This window comes from Leuresthes tenuis, unplaced genomic scaffold, assembly GCF_036924035.1.
Source record: "Leuresthes tenuis unplaced genomic scaffold, fLeuTen1.0.hap1 SCAF_14, whole genome shotgun sequence".
NCBI lineage: Eukaryota > Metazoa > Chordata > Actinopteri > Atheriniformes > Atherinopsidae > Leuresthes > Leuresthes tenuis.
In genome coordinates, this window is record NW_027325368.1 from 8889300 (window position 1) to 8913353 (window position 24054).

Consider the following 24054-nt stretch of genomic DNA (forward strand, 5'->3'; position numbering starts at 1 on the left):
GGGCTGTCAGAGGGTCGGACATCTTTGCAGAAACCGATGCGCAGAGTACTAGGAACCATCGAAAATGTATCAATGGAATTATCTCACTGAAGTGCCTTCGCAGGTCGGTCTTCGTTCACGAATCAATTTGTAAAATGTCAAGAGTTCAGAATTATTTAATTCATGAGGAGAACGTTTAAAACAGCCTTTTCTTTTCTTTTGTTTCTGTCTTTTTTAAAGCACCGCAAAATAAGTTGCCTATGTAGTGACGATTTGAATGTATTTTACACATAAACGATAATTAACAACACCAGCCTCGAGAAACTACGGCTGAAGTTGAAATTTACCAGCTCGTCAGTATTGTCTTTAGGACCCGGCGGAGCGTTTATATGTAACTGGACATTGTGGCTCCATCTCAGGAAGATTGCTATCTCTCTCTCCTCCTCCGTCCAGATCTCGGCTGGGCTAAGAATTCAGACTAACCTATCCATCCCAAGAGTTGCTCTCTATCTGGATGTGCTTTTATAACCGTTGATGGACTTTATTGAATGAGGGACCAGAGTGTATCCTCTTCAATGCAACTTAGGTCATTTTTTTCTTGCGCCATTCCGATGAATGCGCCAAGCAGCGCTGCGTAAAGTCAAGCATCTTGTATGGACACTAGTCGATACTCGAAGGCGCTTGTAGGAGAGAAAGAAAAGATTTTGCGATCGGGTCCTGGATCGTTATATGGAAGAAAACGTCGCGTTAGTAAGACGCAAAAGTTTATGTAAAGTTGGGAAACCTTGTCGTCTATACGTGAAATCATACGTTATACGCTCTCTTAATTTTTATCGATCTTTGTTTTTTTCCACGTTTAAAAAAAATTTGTGCAAATTAAAAGGAAAAGGGATCTCGCTGGACATTAAAGTGTTTGAGCAACCACTCCTGGCTGTAAATAACTTGTTGAAAGAGCAGCTTGCCCCAGGAGCGCATTGAAATGTGAGTATTCTTTTGATTGCTATTCATTTTCCCATGTTCATTTTGTTGCTTATTCTCCCTGTTGAGGACAGCTGTCCTGCAATGGATAGATATTAATAGATATTATAGGGAGCAATTGCACGGATTTACCGGAAATCGGGTTTGAAGTGGGTTGAATGGCCAATAAATTAGCCTTTCGTTGAGGTTAACATTTAAAAATTCCCTTTTATATTCCCCTTCTCGAAGAGTTTTATTGTGCATAGCGGGGCTTTCTTTTCTTTACAAGATATGGAAGCTGATAAATGTAGAGGAGTGTCTTCTGCATCCTCTTCATATGTGCACTCCTCAGTACTGTGGTAAACAAATTAATGCCACTTTAACCTGGTGCAACAGGTCAGAAAAGTCTAACTGAGGTGTGCCTCGCCTCTGCGCAAAATTCGACCCAGAACATAGAGTGTACAGCTTTTGGTAAAGTTATTCCAACTTTAATGTTTGCCTTTTGCTTTGCAAAACTGACTCTATGACCAAATCAGATACCTATATCAGTTACTGGACCTTGCTTTAGGCTCTGTTAAATGAGGATTTTGAAATGGTTGCAACATGCTGCACATTTTTGCGTAGACGACCAGACGTTGAAGAACTCTGAATAATACATGGCTACAAGTTACTTATATGATATTACTGCAGACTGCCTGACTGGCTTGTTGTTTGGCTCTGGCTAAGACCATCATACTGTCACCACTTAAATCATAGCCTTTCCAGAAAATAGCTCTTTACAGAAAAGCATGTGGACTCCTTGCTGTAAATAAGTGAGTTAATGTGGCTGGAGTTGGAGTTTATCAGTAATATATTTTATGACTGCATGTCTCAGGGGCTGCAAGAGAGAGATACAACTAAATGGCTGAGAAAATAATGAGAAATTGAAAGAAGGATTCAGATAGAAGAGTGAAATCAGAGGAAAAATGTGTACCAGCACAGACATGATTCTGCTTGCCCATTTATCCCACTGTGACTCATATTGAAGGGCTAGTCCTTGGCTTGGATAATGTTGGAAGCATTAACCCATTTATTGTTGCTGTCATTATTCAGAAACAAAGCCTCAGTTTGCTAAAATTGGCATTGAATCAGAAGTTATTGCATGGAAGTCAACAAAATCACACAATGAGGGGCTATTGTTTATGTACAAATCCAAAATCTTGACCAGGTGTACAGAACATAAAGGACAGACAGTAACTGTTGCCAAATAATTCACATACGGAGCCTCAGGCTGTCTTGTCAGTATTTTTCTTGCTTATTTGATTTTTTAAAAAGTCCATGCTATTTGCAATGTACATATAAATGTCTCTCATTTCAGCAGCTTGGACAGCTCTCTTTTACACTGGCCCTAATATGAGAGCCACAAGGCAATCAGAAGGCCACACTCAAACACAATACGCAAAGCCTTACTTTAACAGGATTACTATGAAATGAAGGGGATGGGTTAGGGTTAGGGTCAGGGTTACCATCCGAACCCAATGAGTTTTAAGAGTCTTGCTGGGAGTTTGTTACAAATATAAGCTACGGGGCACAGCTGCCTGCTGACTTTTAAAACACTCTGCTATGCTTGAGCTGCCCAGGGGATGGAACACAAGCGGACACAAGGGGGTGTTTTAGGGGCTTCGAAAACAAGTGAAAGCAAAGAGACAGAGAGGAAGAGAAGTGAGGTGGTCACCCTTAGCTGTTCATCTCCCTGCATATGGAGACCTGCTAAAATATTTATGACTTTTAATATAGAATCTGAGCTCATATTTTTTCCAGAAATTATGACATTTCCAGGTTTCGCAGTGCATTTCTTGAATAGCACCACTGAGCATAAGGCAGAGATGTGAGGACAGGAAAACACAAGTCAAATACTAGGATTTTTGTCAAAATAACCTCAGTGTTAGTCGAGTAGATAAAGTGATGTTTAGGATTTTTTGAGGTTTTAACTGGAAGTTAGCATGCAGAAATATTCTGTTTCGCAAAACAGAGATGTGACAGATTGCGTATTTGTAGTTTCTTCTTTCTTGATCTGATATCCTTTAGTAGCAGCTTGATGTTGAATTACAACTATCTGATGAGGTTATGTGAACATGATACTTTACTTTCATGTGTAGCGAGTTTATTACTCCAGGTGGCAATGAATTGAATCCACACCTCTATTAGCTATTCGTTTCCTATTAGCTATGAATGTTCCCTGTTACATAGAAATAAGATAAGTGACCCCTGTCACCTAGCGCTGGTACCTAATTTGACTGGCAATGAAAGTCAGCCTCAGCGTGATGAAACGGTGTGAGGGAGTTTTTTGATGGGTATAGGACTGTGTGTGTGCCTTTGTATGAGAATGTGAAATGAAAGTGGTCGATCCCATAGTGCATCTCGGATCAGGGACTGACATTTATATTTATGAAATTTGATACATGAATCAGTGTGAAAGAAATGGCTTATTCATCACTCAGAGTTCTAGCTGTGTTATCAAATTTGTAATTGGCCTCTTGCAGGGAGTCTTGTTGATTGACATGAGCATATTCAAAGAGCCAAAATTCTTCCCTCACACCTTCGTTTCCACTTGTTTCTTCCTTCCTCCCTCCAGAGGTCTGTCAAAAGAAGCTTGCCATCCATACTCTCTGACATGACTCACTTTGAAGGGTCTGCCAAGTCTAGATAACAGAGCAGATAATATCACCAGCTCGACTGAACGTCTTTTATTATAGTTGGAATGTATTCAAGCCTGTGGTCATTTTGTAAAAGGGGCATTAGGGGCTTGAAGTGGAGAAGTGGTAATTGCCATAGATGTGGTCAAAACCCATTAAAATTGGCACAAACTGAACCAAGACAGGGTGACCAAATTAGAATATTGAGCTCTAATGCCTCCTTATGAAAGAAGGGAGCATTAGTATGTGTTCACACAGAAACACGTGACTCGTCAGCATTAGTTTATGTTGATAAATATAATTATTTTTTTATAAATTTAATCTGCTAACCTCATAATATCGTGACAAAAACCCTGACATATTGCACTGCTCTGAAGATTGGACCTTCTACAGACTTCATATCCCAGGTTTGCTGAAAATGCTAGTGTAGTAACGAATGCTGCAGCCTGAGGAGCAGACAGCACTGCTGGTGACCTTAGAGTTACTGGTTCAACTGCATGTATATCCTGTGGGAATATGGGCAAAGAGATTAACATCTTTATCTCAGCAACTACTGCCGAGGTTCCTTCACACAATGCATTTCACATCCAGCGACTTAAACAGGATATTAAGTTACTGTGCACAGTTACTTAACTCCCATTTAAAGTATTCATTCATTCATCCATTAGAGGCAGCTGTATGTAGTCACTCTATTTTTCCTTCCCCGTATGCAGTTTTACCTGAGACTTTAAAATTGTGTATGTCTCTACTGACTGCTGCCAGAAACCATTACCTGATGAATTACACCATCTTACTGATGGCTTGTGATAGCTCTGAAGAACATACAATCCCTCAAATAAACCATTTCTGTCTCACAATTTTATTTTAATATTTCCCAGATGCCTCTGAAGGTGTTGAAACAACCACAACTCCACATAAAGGAGTCAGAAGATTCAGAAAACGCAATAACTTAAATGCAGCGACTTGACACATGGAAATAAGCCTCTTTGTATGAAAATCAAATGGAGATTATGCTTTTCAGTGCGAGTTCGATTTATATAATATACAGTGATTTTGGCAAGGTTATTATTGAGGGATATGTACAAACAGAGGAACCTTGCATTGTGTTTGTCTACATAATACATACACAGTTTGTGAGTGGATTGTTAGATGCATTACTTATTCAAATAAGGGCCTCTTGTCCTTTTTGAATTGTTAATATTATTGCTTTTCAAATATTTCTTTGTGTGCACGTGATCTGTCTAGTCCACCAAACTGTCATTTTCTCTTGTCTTTTAGGATGGTGGCAGTGGCAGATGACACAATTGACAGGAGATCAAGATCAGACATCTGCTGACATATGAGAAGTGTCACTCCCTCTACACATCACATCTGACCGTTTGTTGACCTCTTCATCAACCATCACCACCAGCAGAGACATTGACTTGTTGACACACCTCATCAGCCAGGCAGACGTGGTAGCAATCAAAGACAAAATAACTGAGTGTGGGCTAATCGCCGCCTAAAGCAGATCACAAGTACAAGATGCTGCCACTGTTCCTAAATGCTCCATCACACTTTTCAAACCTGCAGCTGATTTAGAAGATTTTCACTCGTATAGTCGTCATTTCTGTGAAGACGTAGAAGCTTTGAGGAAAGAAAAAAAGAAAAGGGGCATTCTAAAAAAAACAAAGAAAAAGATCAGCAATGCTTTGGCTCATATTGTTCACCCTGCAAGCTGTGTGCACCAGTGTGACACATGCTATGCAACACTACCCAGCGGCATGGGGACACTATGACGTGTGCAAGTCCCAGATCTATACTGAGGAGGGCCTGGCGTGGGACTACATGGCCTGTCAGCCAGAAGCCACCGACATGACAAAGTACCTGCGAGTGGCCCTCGACCCCCCAAACATCACGTGTGGAGATCCGCCAGAAACGTACTGCGCTTTGGTGAGTCGTAACCTCGCCTGTCCCCTGATGGAGACAAATGAGGCTGTAGGCAGGATCACACAGCATACTGGGTCAGGGATAGGGAACAGAGCATACAAGGCAAAGTGCTGCCAGTGCAGCAGAGATTAATGTACACATCGACCCAGTGAGCAGTAAGATACAAGTTCTAACTGCAGCTGAAGCACACACTTACATGTACTCACATTAGTGCATTCGTGTGTGTGGACGGATTTGCACAAGAAAAGAAGGACAGAGAGCAAATATATGATCTTATTCATTTGTTAACAAAATACATCATCTGTATATTAAGAGTCATATGAACACATAACCCAGAACATGGAAGTGCCAAATGTACAGTATATTTATAGAAAGTATTTTTATTTGTAAAAATTACACACGTGCCAGTGAAATGACAAGTGGGATTCTGTCAAAAATTGCTTATAATCATATTTTCAAGCCATGGAGCCACAAAAAGGACATATATGTAAACATTTTGTTGAAAAGTCCACACCCTAGTTTCACATTTTCCTGGGCTTCTTCCTTTCTGAAAAAATATTCTCTGATCTTGCAAAACTCTCCTTTTGATGTTGCTTTCCTCCCCCCTCCGTGTATCTTTCAGGGTTCTGAAAAAGTTTCAAGTTTTATGAGCTTAAGTCCGTATCAAGGCATTTTGACAAATTGACAAATATTTTGGATTTGTTACCAACTGAAAGCAAACACAATCATGTAACGTGTAACTGCCCAGGTCGTTGACACACTCTTAACCCAGACACTCAACCCACACACACAACTGCACACAAAGAGCGGCGGCGATGAGGTAATTGTACCGGTGATTTTATAATGCACTGCTTTCTTCCGCACTCTAGAGTGTTGTGTTTCATTGGTCCTTACCAGCCATTATCAACAGTTCAACCCCAGGCTGCATTTGTTTAGAAACACACTCAAAGTAAGCCCATAGGCTTTAAAGTGCTTCATTAGAAGTTGTGTGCCTGCCCACCGAGGGTTCCTGCAAGAAAACATTTACCAATTAAAATGGGCATCTTTAAAAGGAGAGTTTTTGTTCCCGCCGCGCCAGATGGCATTGAGACATTTAATGCCACCGCAGGATGAAAAAGGAGCAAGTCTCTGATCACGTGGGACATTCTGTGGATCCTTGTATGAAAACAAAATTGTGAAACCTCACTGGCCCATCTTAATTGAACTACATTGACATAACGCAAAGCGTATGAAAAGTAGAAGAGAGACAGAGAATGACCAAGTTTCAGACATTTTTCCTCTTCATTTCACTACATTTTAGCCTTGTAAGTGATGGTTATTAGAGATGCCTCATCACAGTTTCATCTGTCTCTCCTTTTTCTTTTTTTTATCTACTGGACATTGTAATTATAATCCTTATATATATATATGTATATATATATGTGTATTTACATAGCTATCAACATTTCTTATTATCTGCATTAGACGAGCCAGACACGTGGGTGATGATGTAATATTGTGTGAGCCTGCCTTGAGTAAGACACTGTGAGCATGCTCTGTTAGAGTTTCAGTCATTCATTGCTTGTGTCAGAATGGCATCTTTTCATTTTATTTCAACCTTGGCTTCGTCTAGTGGTTTACTCCAAAAAGAGCAGTGGTGGTGTGAGACTTTTGATTAATGTATTATTGGTCTGACATACCATAAAATTTTAAATACATCAATATTCCATATTAGAAGATGGCCGGCAGGCTTTTTTTTTTTCTTTTTAGCTTGGCCAGGATATTAGCTTTTCTAGAGCTTCTATAAGGTAATCATTTGTTCAGTGAACTGCCATAAAATTATGAAGGCTCCCCTTCAGATGAACTGTGTTCACTCTCTAATGAGCAACAACCTCTCAAATTGACAGTTTGTCCTATTCTGTCTAAACGCCATTAAAATGCTATCAAGCTCACTTGTTTCTCATATTTAGTGCTCATAAGATAGATAAACACCATCAGCACTGCTCTTAAAATCAGCCTCAATTTTTCTTTTTTGAATACTGATATTCTGGATTTGCAAACAATTACTGAATGATAGCGTTAGGAGTTTAACTGAGAAAGGAATATAAAAGCTTTCACCAAATCACTTGAAAAGAGATACAATTTTTTAAAACAGGGATAAAAATAACAATCAATAGCAAATAATAGTATGTGAGAGTATGTGACTAATGCATTACATACGTTTTCAGTGCTAACAAGCCATTTTGTCACCACATTAGATGAAGGCCAAAGTTTTAAACTGTAATTTCAATGATTGAGATGTATATATATATATATATGCCTGCTGTAACAATGTTGACTTGACTGGTTTGAGTATGCAGTATAGTTTACATTTCCCAGCAACTCTGAACATGAGTACTGCTGAATTGGAAAAAAAAGGTTTTTCCAGTGAGTTGCTCTGACTACTGGAACATCCATCACCTCTGACATGAATTTGAGGTCATCATTGTCCAGATTATGAGGAACACACAGGCTCCCCGTGGACTTGTTTAGAAGACTGTTGTGTGTTTGATCTGTTTACACACTTAGCTGGCACACAGGTAGACTGACATCAGTGACCTTATACACAGCTGCTTCCTGAGAGTTTGTTGTAGATGAGAGGAGCATGCAAATGAGCTCTTTCAGCCAATCACTAAGTTTCTTGCAGTTCTAAGCCCAGTCTAATAAGTTTCCGCAGGAGATGTTTTGCTTCATTCAAGTTGGTCAAAGAATACTTGCTGGCCCATCCCTGTTCCTTCTCTGTGCCTCATGCTTTCAGTTATCCTCTCTGTCACTCAAGGATGTTTCATTTTATTCTAACTAAACTTTGCTACAACATAATTATGACAGTATCTGCTTACGTTTAATGTCCTGAAATGGAGATTAAGTATTCAAGCACACATATTTTACAACTAAAGATTTGCTATTATGTTTTTGGGATGAACTGACAAAGAGATCCTTTTTTGCTTACAGTCTTGTGACAAATGTTGTCCAAAATGCACGCCGTCAATAATAGGTGTTCTGCATCAGGAAGTAAGCCTTGTTTTTATTTTTAGCAGCAGACCTGCAGGGGCTTTTCAAAAATGTGTGGGTATTAAACTTCTTCTCCTGTGGTGCACTGTGACACTCACTGTCACTCAATGTTGTTTTAAGGTATGTTTCACTGTAGAACATGTAGCGTGCAAGTGGTTTTAAAATGCAAAACAATTATAAAACGGTACTATGACTTAGGAGGGCATTGGCAAGATTGGATTTAGCTGATAAATATTGTCTTTCAATTACTTTTTAAAATTTGTGTGGAATTTTGTCAGTCATGCTTCTCGTTGTAATTAATAATAATAAAAAAACACCATTCTGCAATTTTGATATAATGGTTTAATTAGATGCATTTGAATAGTTGCAGTGAAAACAGTTATTTCATCACTGCGTCATATGGATAAATAATAGGTGTGAATGCAGGGCAAGCCTCCTGAAATACATCTGCATCATAAATCTCTTCTAATCATCTTTGATATGGTTGAAATACACAGAATTGTTCTTAATTAGAGCTCCTCTCTCTGTCTAAATTACACTGGCTTCAGTGGATTTTAGATGAATTTACAAAAATGGCAATTGATTAACTTTAATTTGCTTGAATCAGCTTTAATTTGTATGCATTACAGAGTTAAATAAAATTACTTTTTTTACATCTAGAAAACAATTAAAAATCTGTCTGTGTTCAATAAGATAAAAATCAATAGAATAAATAACATCCTTTTTGGGAAAAAGACCACTCTGTCTATAACTGCACTGGTACTAATGCCGCAGCGTTTACATTACACCCAGCTGACTGGTGATTTGAACTATTATAGAGAAAAGCTTTGAAGAAAACAAATGAGGGATCCTTTATCCTGCTATAAAAATTTGGATTCTGGCGGTTAATCAGAATGAAAGAATGAGAGCTTTCTATGTCCAGCCATACTGATTGAACCACATCGCCATGGCAGTTCTGTAAACAGTTCTGAGACTTATTCAGAGATCGTGTTTATGCCCAGTTCTCAGGGCATCACCAAACCAAACGCCCATTTGCAGGCTTCAGATGGATAAACAAGAGCTCCCACTAAGCCACTTGGAGACTGCCACATTGTTGATGCAGCAGTCGATACAGCCAACTTATCTTTGCTGGCATTAAGTCAACTTGTGAACTTTTAATCTGTGTCTAACATGCCAACAAAAACTAACATAAAAAGGCGTCATGAGCAGAATTAATTATGGACTAAAGATCTTTGCTTCAAACATAGGCTGAGACGTCACCAGGAGAAATGTGAATCTGCTGAATGACTTGCATCATTTTGAACTGACATCATACTGTCAAAGGTTTTCCGTCATGTTTTTGGTTCTGTCTGTGTCTGTGTTACTATATCGGTCTGATTTTCATGATTTGTGCGTTAGGCTTTCTTGAGTTCATGCTTAGGTCTTCTGCGTATCTTCCTTTTCTATGGTCAAAATCATGACAAGGAGCTGTCAACGAACAAAGGAAAGTAAAGAATATTGAAACTGAGAGAACTAATGAACTAACACCGGACAGGTGGTGGTGATTAGCTAACAGAACACAGGTATACAGGGAGAGCGGAGAGCTTCTGAGAGGATCCCAAGATCAAACTTAACAAGGCCTAACTCAGAAATAATGGAAATTAAAACAATGAAGTAACACAAAGATAGAACCAAAAATATAACAGAAACTAACAGAATATGTCACAAATGTGTTTGAGCCAGTACAACATTAAGTTACACTTAAGAAAGGGTTGTGGTTTGGGCTAAATCATATGAAAATATTAAATGAAAAAGCAATCAGCATTGAAATTTCAATGTTCAGTCAAGATCAAAAGAATTATTTTTGAACCAACTGTAACCAGGTGCTTTTTATAGGCCAGAGCTACTGCTGAGACACATCATTGCATCACTGTATGCATCATCACATTCTTACCATAAACTCTCCACACAATGACTCTGTATAGTATGTACAGCTATGAGGTGTTATGGTGTACTGGAATGCAGGCAAATGGCCATCTAAGCAGGTATATACACATATCTGCATTTATCTCTTTCATTATGAACCATAAAGATACTCAAGGTATTTTTTATTTACAACTTTGCCCTTAGAGGTCATATTCATAATACCTTTCCTATCAAGGAAATGATACCTCATTAATGTTAGATAAAGCATTAATGACTCTAAATTATCATAAAATGTGGAGCTCAAGCTAAATTTGTAATGCTTCAAACAGGAATAACTTTTAAAACAAACAAACCAAAGAAAACCTGCACCATTGTAATGGTGGAGTAACATCAGCACAGGGCTCCACTGCATGATGGTCAAAGTGGGCCCTGCCCATCAAGATATTAAGCTTACTTTTCAGTCTTTAGCCAGCCTTCCTCTTGCTTCTCATCCTTTTATCTGTGAATAAACATTTTCATATATCGATGAAAGCATATTATGCACATGAGGGCTGGTTAAGCAGAGAGCTTTAGTTTAAAACTTTTTTTTTTCAGTTGCTGACATATTGTCTTCTGTGTAAAGTTTGCTGCATTGTTCTACATGTGACAGTAACTGTACATTGCCTGTAATTGTCCTAATACAGTTGCATTAGTTGTACATGCAGTCTCATCTCAGTATCATGTCTGTCATTATGTTGCATCTATTGGTAGAGAACAACCTTGGTAAGTTCAATAATCAAAGAAAATTAACACTTTTCCATGAAGACGTTCATATTAACACATTCATGCACAACACTGCCTTGGAAGAGGGGCTTTCAATGCCTGGTAAAAACTACATTGGTAGTTTGGTAGAGTGATAGAAGTACTTGGGTTTGGTATGGATGTGAAAATGAATTAAACAGGCCATGGCATTTTTACAACAGTGAAACCTTTGTTAGATATTCCACTTTGGCCCTCTGCAACGAGCGTCTCTTCCTTTTTCTGGGCTCTCACAGTGGTTCAGTCTGTTCAGCGACAGACTTTACAAACTCACAGCTTTTATATCTGGCCTTTACTGAGAGTGTGTATGTTACTGTTAAAATGAATTATATATTACTGTTGATCACACTCTTTATTTTAGCTTCACTTTTAGGTTATTCTGAACTTCCTCAAAGACCACAGTGCAAGGTGAAATGTACATTTCCCAGTCAAGACTTTATCTTAAAGTTTAAACAGCAGTCATTTATAAATGCCTTAGTAAAACATCATACCTTATTTATAAATAATGTTGAATGCACATAAGGGCGAGTCAGATTAGGCAATAATAACTATTTTCTTTTTTCTTCAAGTAACTGTCATAAGTTTCCCTCCCTCCGACAGAGAGTTCATACCGGAGCTAAAAGGAGAAAAAAAATGTACATATACTTCATAGGTCCATGAAGAATTGTGCTATTATTGCAAACGTGCTCTAAAAACATAACGAATAGGAACTAAGCTATTTTCCCTTTTTTAGAATAAAAGAGAGGACTGATCACCTCAAACTGGCTTCTTCCTCTTTTGAACCCACAGGGGTCTGAAATCACTCCTTTGCGCATATATTTTATATTCTCCTTATCATAGATAGCAGTCACTCAAATTAAGATTTCTTAGTTGTTCCCACATTTGGCATCATTATGGGTCAGCTGTAATCTTGAATAACTTTGAATTTTATGTCAAACAAAATTTAAACCTCCATATAATGAACTGTCTATCTCAAGCTGCTGAAATATCAAGCAGTTCAGAGGTCAAAGCCACAACTGTCATTGCCCCTCTTTGATCTCTGTACCCCTCCCTCTCGGTGGGAGATTCACTCATCCATATATTTGTTTGGAGACAGGGAACAGTTGGAGCGTTTAACTTGCCGTCACCCCGGTGCCCTTGACTCTGTTCCGAACTGGCCCTGCCCAGCACATCATCACCGCACCACTGCGTACCAAGACACCGAGATGACATGCAACATGTCCCCTGACTCCAGGAGAGGAGGAGAGTCATCATTTATTCTTTCACTCGCCTGCCACTGTCTTTGTCTCCTGGCTTTTTAATTTCCCTGTCCCCTGTTTTCTGTCAGATGATGATGCATAATATCCATGTCTTGTTTGAACATGTGGAGGCAGGACGCTTCATATGAGCCGAGCACTCGACAGATAGAGATATGCTGGCATCATTTCCCTGGATCTCTGACAGGTTAATTCTTGGAGGGTTGTAAATACAAAGTTTGATGAATTATGCATTAGAATATAAAAGACTGTAATGGGATTTGTGGCTTGAATACAGAAAACGTAAGAGTTAGATGTATGTGTTTGTACAAAATTAAGCTCATAATACTATACTGATAAGTGCTGCATTCATCTGTTCTTTTTAAAGCAGACAAAAATTTGACGTTGGTGTAACCACGTGTATTGCTTTCTCAGTACAAATTATAATAATTAATTTTTTCCCTTGGGTGCCTTTAAGCTGTCCAGGTTTACTATTACCAGAGCTGAAAAAGACAGTTTTCAGCGTGTAAGACTCATTGCACAGTCTTGTTGAACAATTTACACACTCACTCCACTCCACTCCACTATTTTCATTAACATAACAGACCCGAGCTGCTTTGTGTGGCACACATACACCAGTCTTGCTTCAAATTATGTTTGCTCTCTGTGTATGAAATTATGTGAGTATATGACATATTTTTCCACTTAACACAGCTGGGGTTGAGAGATGAAATTGAACAAATTAAAGAAAATCAGAACCCATTTCATATTTATTAACAAACTACAACTAAAAACTAAAGCTTCTACAATATTCATTTATGGTAAAGCAACTTAACATATTTTAACTGAAGCCTTTAAGTGAAAGTCCTGAATTCTATATTTATATCAAGTATACAAGGTAATGCCAGATCACTGGACCTATTCACATCAAAGACCTTTGTAATAATGATAAGAAAAAGAAGATGAAAAAGAAGCAAGCTTACAAATATGAAAACTTTAGATAAATTCACTGGTATTTGCAAAATTTTAAAGGTCTGCTCAGTATTGTGCAAAAGTCTGAAGACACCCCTTAATTCTTTATACAATAGTTGGAAAATGAGAAATGGGTCCAGCCTTTTTTTAAAAGAAAAACGTGCAAACATGGATGGAGATACAGTAAAGCCAAATGTATGACCCCTTTTCCTCTTCAACGCTGCCTGAACCCCCCTGGACAAGCTGTCTCGTCATTTATTTAAGTAGTCTTCAAGAATAGTTCTCCAGGTTTCTTGAAGGACATCTCAAAGCTCTTCTTTGAATGTTAGCTGCCTTTCTTTCCGTTCTCTGTCAAGATGATCCCACACTGCTTCAATAATGTTGAGGTCAAGTTTCTGGGAAGGATTCATCCCTCCATAAGACATGTTGCCACAGATTTTCAGTCCAATTCTTGTATTATTTGGCATAGCTCAGCCTTTCCTCCCTGTTTCCCTTCCTTAAGAATGGCTTCTTACAGTGACCCTTCATGGACACCATTTCTGATGATGTTTCAGTGAACAATACAATCACATGCAGAACATATCTTATCTTGTCCTCCAGTTGTCCCATTTTCTCCCATTTTTTTATTGAGACACTGCACAACATGCCAAGATATGCCTATTTTGTTTTTGCTAATAGCTTCTTGGATGACTTTTTTGATGCAAAAATGCAATTTTTATGACAACTTTACCATTTTATGACTGTGAAACTGTGTTACCAACAGATTATGTGCCTCTGTGACATGCTTCTAGTAACAAAGTGCCTGAAGCTACAATTTAAAATTTGTTCTTTGCTAAGTTGTCTGTTAAATGTAGATTCAACACTGGTTAATCCCTGGAGCTATGTGTCATGGCTAGAAGTCTAGCCGCCAAACAAACACAAACTCAAGTGCAGACACAGAATTTGAGAAGAATCAGAGTAATTAGTATTTATTAGTAAGAGGAGTTTGTGGACGGTCGAGAGCTGAATCCGAGAGGACGTGGAACTCTGTGGGAGGAGGGAGAATGTTTATCCTTACTTATTTCCAGAGGAAATCCAAGGTGGAGGGAAGGGTGCTGGCTGTGGTCCAAGGTTCCTGAGTCGGTGGTGGGGCGAGCAGGCAGGTAAGTGGAACAGGCTGATGACAGGAGTCCAACCATGGACGTCGATACAGGCATTAGAAAATCAGAGCACATGTAAAAGAGGCAGTTGTAGTAATAAAGTTAGAAATTTATAAAAATTTCAAGGAAGCAAAAGCTGTAACATAATCAGTATGTCTAAAAATTCAGAACTGACAATGGATGAGGGAAAATGGTACTGGTGAAGCTGATGAAGGACAGGGGGACAAACAAGACTGTACTCAGACAAGGGCTGGTAGGCTAATGGCATAGAAGATGAAAATAATCAAGACATTTATAAGGGCTGAAACTGTACACAGATTTTATAAGATGTTACACAAGGATTCCAACAACTCTTGATCCAAACGGGACTCATTTTACTGATCTACATGTTTGCTTTTCATTGAACATGCTTGAATAGTAGTGAGCCCTGTAGAACATTTCCTGATCCTCCTTGTTATTGCTTGTGGTACTTTTAATTGTTCTATTTTTGTGTGGAAGAAAAGATAGCAGCAACTCCCATCTCTAATGTCACAATTATTGTTTTTTTGTTTTTTTTCCAATAATCCATGTCAGCGTGTTTTATGTAAACTGTTGTGAAGCAGGATGACAAAGATGAATCTTGTTAGCATTTACGAGGTCAAGCTCAAAGACCCACATTGCAGGAAATTAGATATTTTGAGATGATTGAGGAAATCCTCTCATGCAAACATATATGTGCGGCTCCCCTCGTGGAAACATGATGCATTTATTAATGTTTTGGTGGTGATTTGCTACTCTGGAAACATTTGTTATGTTGTGTTAGTGTGTGTGGTTGCTGTCACTGCAGAGACACTAGTTATTAGACAGTAGCAGTAATTCAGAGATGTCAATTAAGCGCTTTCCCAGCCATGACATTGTTATGGAGACCTGTTGAGCGATAGCTAGTTGAGCAGTAGATTTTAAGGGAAAGAAAATATCTTTATTAGCCAGTGCTCTTTAAACAAAACAGCAAGTGTCAGTTAATAAACTTTGAGAGATAATACCAACTGGCAGGACTGGTGGTGGCAACTAACAGATAATTAAAGAATATCAGTATATTGAGTACGTTTTCCAGCAGCTTGCTGCTAATTGAATTATGGTCATATTTCCATAGTAAGTAGTTTAGTCACTTTTTGGTCATTGTTTAGTATGGTCAGCTACCTGAATAATAAATAAAATGAAAGCACTGTTTCTTTTTTAAAACTATGGGTTTTGCTTTGCCGGAACTGAAGTACCTTTAAATAACCCACTCACTCTTTTGTTATCCTGAACATTTTATCCACGCACTCATCTGTCAGCTCCAACCAGAAATTGTATCTTTGTGCAGTGCATGTGTAAAAATGCAGCTCTTAGTTCATGCTCACACAGATCCGATGAAGAATTCCCATATGTCTGCATTAGGCATGACAATGATATGTTCTCCCAAACAAAAACTATTTATACAGTTGTGCAAGAGCAAATGCACTCACCTGCTAAGAGATAAAACACAAATCTAACACAAAATCACTCTGCTTTGTTTCTCGAAGCTGTGTACTTCTTTAAATACAATAATCAAAGGGCTAGGTTAAGGCATTAAAACTAATTGTTTAGGTTTGAGCATAAAAAGCAGACGTTTCCATAAGGTCCACTACATAGAAAAGGAACTTCCCATAGATGTTTTTAATGTTGTGATACATAATGATTGGTATGACAAGTGAAAATAAAAAGGGGAAAAAAATTAAAAAACAGATAAATCATAAAAATAGCAAAATTTTGGTATGAATACTATATTCTTAATCCCAGTATAAGATAGTTGTACAGACTATGTCCCACATGACTTGCAATATTTGAAGACTGAATGGTTACTAACTGGAAAGAGAACCTTTATAAAGAAGAAAAAAGGAAACCAGTGCCCCAGTCTTGCAAATCAAAATGGAAAGAGATCTTCAAATTAAGATTTTTTTTTTTCGATGTGGATAAACTGTTATAATGTAGAGAACACTTCAATTGTAATTTTCTGTCATGTCAGCAGGTGTTTTTGCAGTCATGAAAACGTTTTTCAATTTAAGCTGTTTATAGCAACCTTTTCCGAAGTGGCTTCTTTAAAATGCGCATAAATAACATTGATGGAAGCATGGTCATCGACTACTCTTTATTATTCCTTTTATGTGTTGATATGTGAAGCAAATTACTCTACATTGTGTTCATTTACAGATCCCAAGCAAATCAAAATGAAATTTTAAAAGGTCAAAAGTATGGAGCGGGGCTTTTTTTTCATTTTCTTTTTTTTCCCCAAGACTCTTGCATTAAGTCTAAGGGGCCAGACTTGAAAGAGAGAAATAGCAGTGAGATGACAGGCAACTGTTGTGACCCACCTCCCCTTAGGAAAGCCAGCCATCATGCTGTCAGGCCATATTGATCTCTGAGAAAGAGTGAAAGAGACTGCACTGTAGAGGGAGAGGAAGGCAAAGAGGTAGGGATAAAAGTACAGAAGGGAAAATGTTCGTTTCCAAAAGTAGTGCTGGTGTGATTTTATCATGCTCATAGAAAGGGTGACATTTCAGTAATGCTTTATTTCTCACTTTGGCATTTCAAAATAATAAAAGCCTCTAATAACTATGCAGATTGAAAAGATGGAGGACAAGTTGACACACTATGAACTTGCACATTGATGAACAATACAGCAATTTCACTCTTACATTCTTTCTTCCACTCCCTCACTTTCATCTCAGTTTCTATCAATTTATTTGAGATGACCCTAGCATCTCACTGCAAATGGTTGAGCACAAAGTCGGTGTCCTCTGATTTCTTTTCAATGACAGTGCACTTTGAATTAGTGACAGATTTCCATCTGATTTGAAGGTACTTAAATGAAACTAACAAATCAGAATCAATAATGCATTGATTTTAGAGAAGCTCACTGGTGTATTGTTAGATTGGAGGCACTCCGGAGTAAGAGACTCGTTACACTTTCAGATTAATTTTGTTTCAAACTTTAGGGACAAATAAGAGTAAAAATGTGTTGATCAAGCAGAACTAAGACTTGACGGAAAATATTCTAGGTACCTCTGAAGCTTTATGTAACTTTATGTGCAACTTGAAGTTCAGCTTTGACAGTTATAAATCCTCTAAAAACTCATCTGTGTATCTCAAAATTGTACTTTACATTTAGATTTTTTTTTTTTTTTGCCTTTTGAAATTACTCAGAATAGGGCTCTACCTCTTCCTCCTCATTCAGCGGACAGGGACCCATGAATACACTTAGCTTATATCTGATATATACTTACCTCATATATATATATATGTATATAGCTACATGTAAAAGACATCGTTTGTCATCGCACTATCCTGAAACTAAAGCTTGCTAATTAGCACATCTTTGTTTAAGCAAAACACAAACTGCTGAAGGGAATGGTGTTTCATGATTGTATCTGCTTATAACTTCTTGGTCTCTGGCTTGCAACATGACCTCTAACAATGTTGTTGAAGCAACATAAGTTATTTCAGAGGAAATGACATGCAATAATGTATATGTTTATGTAGATATTTAGACTGACATTCTTTTAGCTATAAGCATCCCAAAACCTTGATTTATTAATGTTGCCGTATGAACATGAATCCTTTGGCTTCATCAAAGTACATACTTAAACCAAGCTGTGATCTTTTCCTGTATCTAAACAAACTTTTCCTATAATACTGTCACTATACAAAGGTTTTAGTTAACATATTTTCCAATAACAAGGGTGCAAATATGTGTATAGTGAAAATAAAACTACCAAAAAATGGGCAAGCTTGATAGATATCAGCTCATTTTCTCCCTTGTTCAGAAAAGGCTCTTAGCGAAATTGAACACATTCAGTTTGTTGTAACATTACATGTCCACTTTATTGTAAAATATGCAATGAGCATAGTATCCTCTAACTTTGATGTCTTTCTGCACCAATGTAGCGAAAAATATCTTTAATTGGCTGTAAAATTTGAGAGGCTTGTTGCAGGAAACATTTACAGCATGTTATTCTGTTCCCTTTGACATCATCAATGTCCACTTTTAATTTCCTTTATGAATTATACAGGATATGAAAATATCTAAAATATAAGATATTGTGGAAAGACTAGTTAACTATTTCACTCAACCATGAGTACTGCTAAACTACACCCGGGTGAATGCATTATGATGATGAATGATTGATTTACAAAGACAGAATAAGTTATTTGTGTGTAAAATAAAATAATTTTCTTCTTGCATTCTATACACAGTACAGCAAAGAACAAGAGATCGACCAAAGAGAATTAAACAGCCTCTCATTATAGCAATGTTAAAGCTTTTAAAGGAACTCTGACATGAGACGAAGTCTAAACCAACATGCAACAAAGTCTGTTTAACTAGAAAACTGCATTCAAACACCAGTGATGAATACACAGGTGTGACCCCGTGATTACAAAAACAAATAGAAATAGCAAGTACTGTGCACATGTACAAATTACTTTGATTCAGTGCGTCATACATAAACGTAGACATTTCATGGACAAATTCAAGTCCAAACACACATTAAAGCTCACCAACACCTTACCCCATGATAATAAGTTGGTGTTAAATTTACCCCAGTGGAGTTCTGCCACATGGGACAGATAATAAGGCCAGGTGTTAATTAATGTGGAGTGCGTTTCCTCTCGTCTGCCGACACCCTGTGAATCCCAATCAAGGTTGCTGCCCTGCATCGTGGTGCAGTTGATTTGCCGAGCAGTGTACTTCAAAAGGCCAGACTGGCTGTGCTGCAGCCCTCAAAGGGACTGCTTTGGTGAGGGCTGTGTTCCAAAGGGTGGGGTGTTTGGCATGCAGTAAATTGAAATGTGAGTGTTGCAAGAAGTTTGACTTTTCTGTTTGATCAGATGTCTGCTTCCATATTAAGTTACATCCTCATCCAAACCCATTACCCGAGCACCTTCTGATGTGCCGTTAAAGCAACTGTCTGATGCATGTATCATTTTGTTCACTATGTGTAGCTCTACATAAATTGCTCAAATTGGTGTCTTTTGCACAGTTGGTACAGATAGTAATTATGGACATCTTATTTGACCCTTTTATCCAACACAATAACTTCATCTTGTCTTTACTATGGATTTTAACAAGCTCTACATTGTAGGTGTAAGGTGTACAAATTAAACATATCAATAATAATAATGATAATGATCATAATAATAAAGGATATATATTTACAAATGAATGGATATTTAAAAAATGTGTATGGTAATAATTGTTTGGTATAGTTTACATTCTTCATCTGTAAAAATCTGAATTTTTCTACATGAAGAATGGATTATAGTGAGCACTCTGGTGTTTATAACCATCCTTCAGCCACCAGTGATATGAAATGATGGCACTCTCACAGGTCACACATGAAGACTGTCTGTCCTCCATTCTTCTGAAGGTCAGAAAAATGAAAAGCCTGGCTCTGTTGTGCACCACTCCTGGCCCTCACTGCTGGTCATTAAAGCTCTATTGAGTTTCTGCCAAAGCTCTCACTCCACCAATATCTCACCATGGCTCATCTCAGCTGTCCATTCTGTCTAGCTTATATAAAGCCCTGAAAGGATCAACGTCCAGTCTCCGTGATCACTGTACCCTTCCATCTTCTAAAAAGTTGATCTAGATCTACCAGGATATCAGACTTTAGGCCTGTCCTCTGTGCTTCACCACAAACATATCACCCTTAGATCTGTTGAGGTCCGATGTGAGTGCAGGATAAACAGCACTTGTCTGCAAGTTGAGAATTTGTTGTGGTCTCAGATGGCCATCTTTTCTCAAGTGGTGCGCCGGCTCACGTCACTGTTATTTTTGTTTATCTGGATCAACTCCCTGAACACTGAATCATAGCCGTTTGAATTGTCACATGTGAAATTTCTCTTCCTCCGGCACACTTCATGAATGAGGAATGGCATTCGGAGGTGTGATTGAGGGGGATTGGGCCAGCGACAGGTCTGCAGGTGTCATGCAGCAGGTTAGGAAGTGTAAGGCCGAGCAGGACGATGGGATGATTAATCCAGCAACACCTCTGGTCCAGTGGGAGAAAGTTCTCTCACAGCCACAGAGGAGTCACAGTAGCTATAGAATACTCAGCACAAACTAGCAAAGTGCACACAGGTCACAGGCAGATATTACTTTTTGTCTTGAAATTGCTTCTTCAAATTGTACATATAGATATTTGATGATAATACCATTGTACATCTCAGTTTCATTGATGAGAATAGTGACTACATAAATAATGGAAAGGCACCAAGAAGTCATGCTATGACACTTGTCAAGAAAAGCCCAACGATGAGTGAAAGCTAAAATCATAACCTAAACGGTTCACTATTATTAACATACTTTACAGGTAACACATTGAATTTATCATTTCAATTTCATTCTGCATCCTTATCTAATGCTTGATTTTTGGTGTAAAGTAATGCATTACAAATAAAACAATGATTATTTCCTAATTCTAACCAAGTTGATTTGTTTTCTAGACCTAACTTTGTAGCTTCTGTGCCTAAATCTAACTAGAAAATCTTGTATCTTATCTTATTACTGCAGCTGATGTTGCAGTGAATCAACAGTAAAGGACGATCTGTGCCAAACACCTCGAAAAACAGTATTTTTTGAGAGGAAAAATGTTTTGGACATTGTTTGCTTCATGTCTGTTGCTTTAAATTTGTTAACTGCTCATCTTTTAATCGTCTATTTGGGATTTTCACCAAATTTGCTAATGTCTTCAATTCTTGTTTTTTCCTTGTCTTGTGTAAACATGATGTATCTCTGCCATTACTTGTTTTAACTATAGTTTGAAATGATTGCTACTAAACAGCAAGCCTTGCTTTATAGATGCAATCATTACTGTAAGCTCCTTCTGTTACTGGTTTTGACTCGCTGCAGCTAAGTTAATGGTCTCTTTATGTGGCATGTGCTTCTTTTTGCACACAAAACAAAATTAATTTCTCCCAGAACTGTTTTGTAACTGATGACAGCCATTATCCTTTTTTCTCCTGAAAAGTGAGGATCACTCACAGTAAGTCAAGCCAAATTAATTTTGTTTGCATTTATTGTGGATATCTGCTTGTCCCAGGGTGACTTGTTGAGAAAAAATGCAACGTCACTTCTCAGACCTCTAGACGTCACAGGTTTTATCCACAAAACTTGCCATGAAGAAGATGGTTGGAATAGAAGTCTGTTGTGAGTTAAATACTGTGTTCAGAGGTTCAGGTCAGAAATCCATCAGCTAAACTGATTGGTTAGATTTCCAGCACCCGTCTTTCAACAACAGCTGTCATTGGCCAAAGAAATGATCCGTTGAGCCCTATCAACATCAACAGGATGTTGCTTGTGTCAATCATTTAAACATCTGCTTCACATCACATCAGTGTGTGTGTACTTTTGTCTAAATTGTGTTTTCACATGTTTTTAGTTAAGTTGGTTATCTATGTAGTATACACATAAGTTGTGTGCAGAAATTCTAGGGGCAGTTTTACTATGAATGGTGATTAAGCATGTGGTTGCAAATCTGCTAAATAGCATATATGGGAGTGTCCATTTCAGAGGGCGAGATCCTAAATCTGGCCTAAATCGCAAACACAGATGCAACCAGCTCATTTCAGTAATGTTCAAAGCAGTCTACCAAGAACAGTACGAGTCAGTGTGTTATAATAATTAGGAGCCTATGGCTCACAAACGGCATGGCATCTTGTTTCAACTTACTGCACAGGGCATATAAGCATGAACCTTTGATAAATAAACTCCTCTTTGAGTGTCATAAGACTTCACTCCTCGGTTTAACTGTGTTCAAATTTGTTATTAGTTATCTAGGATCAGATAGCACACAGAAGCAAGAAAGAGTCATTAAGGCCTGACATACGGCCAAATAATAACAAAAAAAAAGCTTTTTGGACTTGCCTTCAGTAGATCCTTAGAATGTCATAAACAGCTGTTATTCCAGGAAATTAAAGACCTGCAGTGCATCATGGCATCCTCACCATGTGGTAATGTTTTTGCTCCTCCGCAATCCGGTGCATCACCAATTAAAATGGGGATGATATCCCAAAAGCAGATGCATCCATTAAAACTAAAACAAATACCAAAGCACAAAGAGCTTCAAAACACTTTGGGTCAACCAGCATTTCATGACTCCCTCCAGTGAGTAATTCCGGTTCCAACTCTAGATCCTACAGTGAAATAATGATAATGTGGTTTTGCAATGCCACAAGAAGATTACTTTACACTGTAGACTGCAAACAAATTTACATGAACTGATCTCTTCGAACACTATTACCTCCTCTCGTGCAACACCAACTACTGCCATGTCAAGCATGACATTTAAGACAAGCTGGGTTTTTTTGGTACGCAAATAATTATGAGCTCATTTGTGCGTTGCAAAGCAGAGTAAATAGGTCTGTGTGATTCATTTAAATAAATCAGAATTTTCCACCCTGATGGTGAAACTCCCATAAATACAAAAGCAACAGGGCGAATCATTTACTCTTTGCAGTCACTAAATTACCATCAACCCTCATTAGTTAATATTGACAATAACAAATTGACAGAAAAAACAGGCATTAAGCAGTAGTAAATCTGGGCTATAGTGTACTGTCGCTGTGCTGTTAGATGGTTCATTGATTCCTGGAAATGAAACCTTGATAAACAACTGAGCACCTGAAATTACATCCTAACATCTGGTGAGGAGGTGACAATCTGAGGAGCCGAGTGTCCCACTCCTCAGATTGTCATGAAGGCTCAATCCAATATCAGTGAGTAACACAGTGGGCGAGCCAGAGAACAAGGAAGACACAGACACTTGAGCTGTGAATCCAAATGTCATTCGTGACATTCGGGACAATTACTTTACTTTGTTAAAGTTTGTTAAATTAATTTAACAAAGTTTAACAAAGTTAAATTAATTAATGTAAAGTAATTGGGACAATTACTTTACATTCCAATGAATGACATTTGAATTCACAGCTCAAGTGTCTGTGTCTTCCTTGTTCTCTGGCTCGCCCACTGTGTTACTCACTGATATTGGATTGACCTTATAGGCTGCAGAGTTCAGGACATCATTAACTACGACCAGTCACAGACTTGCTGCTCAACCCTTCCTGCGCTAAGCCAGTGCCCCCGGACGGATCATATAGCACTGATAAAAACCAGCTGGGATCTGTTACACAGTAGCCATGCTGGCAATAGAGTTGTCAGCAATACCAATAAGACACGGGCCATTATAAGCTTTTGCAGTCTTATATGAGCTGCACTGTATGTCAATAGGTGTAGAATGAGGAATGCTAACTCATATCTATGACATGGATTATTAGACGATGTGACATACAAATATGAGGCAAAATTAGGAGAAAATTACAGTTGCAAAAGGAATATGCAACGTAAAATTTGATCAACAATGAGACATTTTCAAATGG

At 38.1% G+C, this 24054-nt stretch overlaps 1 protein-coding gene across 1 annotated transcript in view; it reads left to right on the forward strand.

The window, feature by feature from the left end:
- The first annotated feature begins 401 nt into the window (after positions 1-401).
- Positions 402-24054, forward strand: part of LOC140268729 (netrin-G1-like) — a 62939-nt gene continuing 39286 nt past the window's right edge. Inside the window, exons 1-2 of the mRNA XM_072363697.1 lie at positions 402-960; positions 4890-5543. Coding sequence (XP_072219798.1) covers positions 5298-5543 — 246 coding nt within the window. The 5' untranslated portion in view covers positions 402-960; positions 4890-5297. The remainder of the gene's footprint in view (positions 961-4889; positions 5544-24054) is intronic.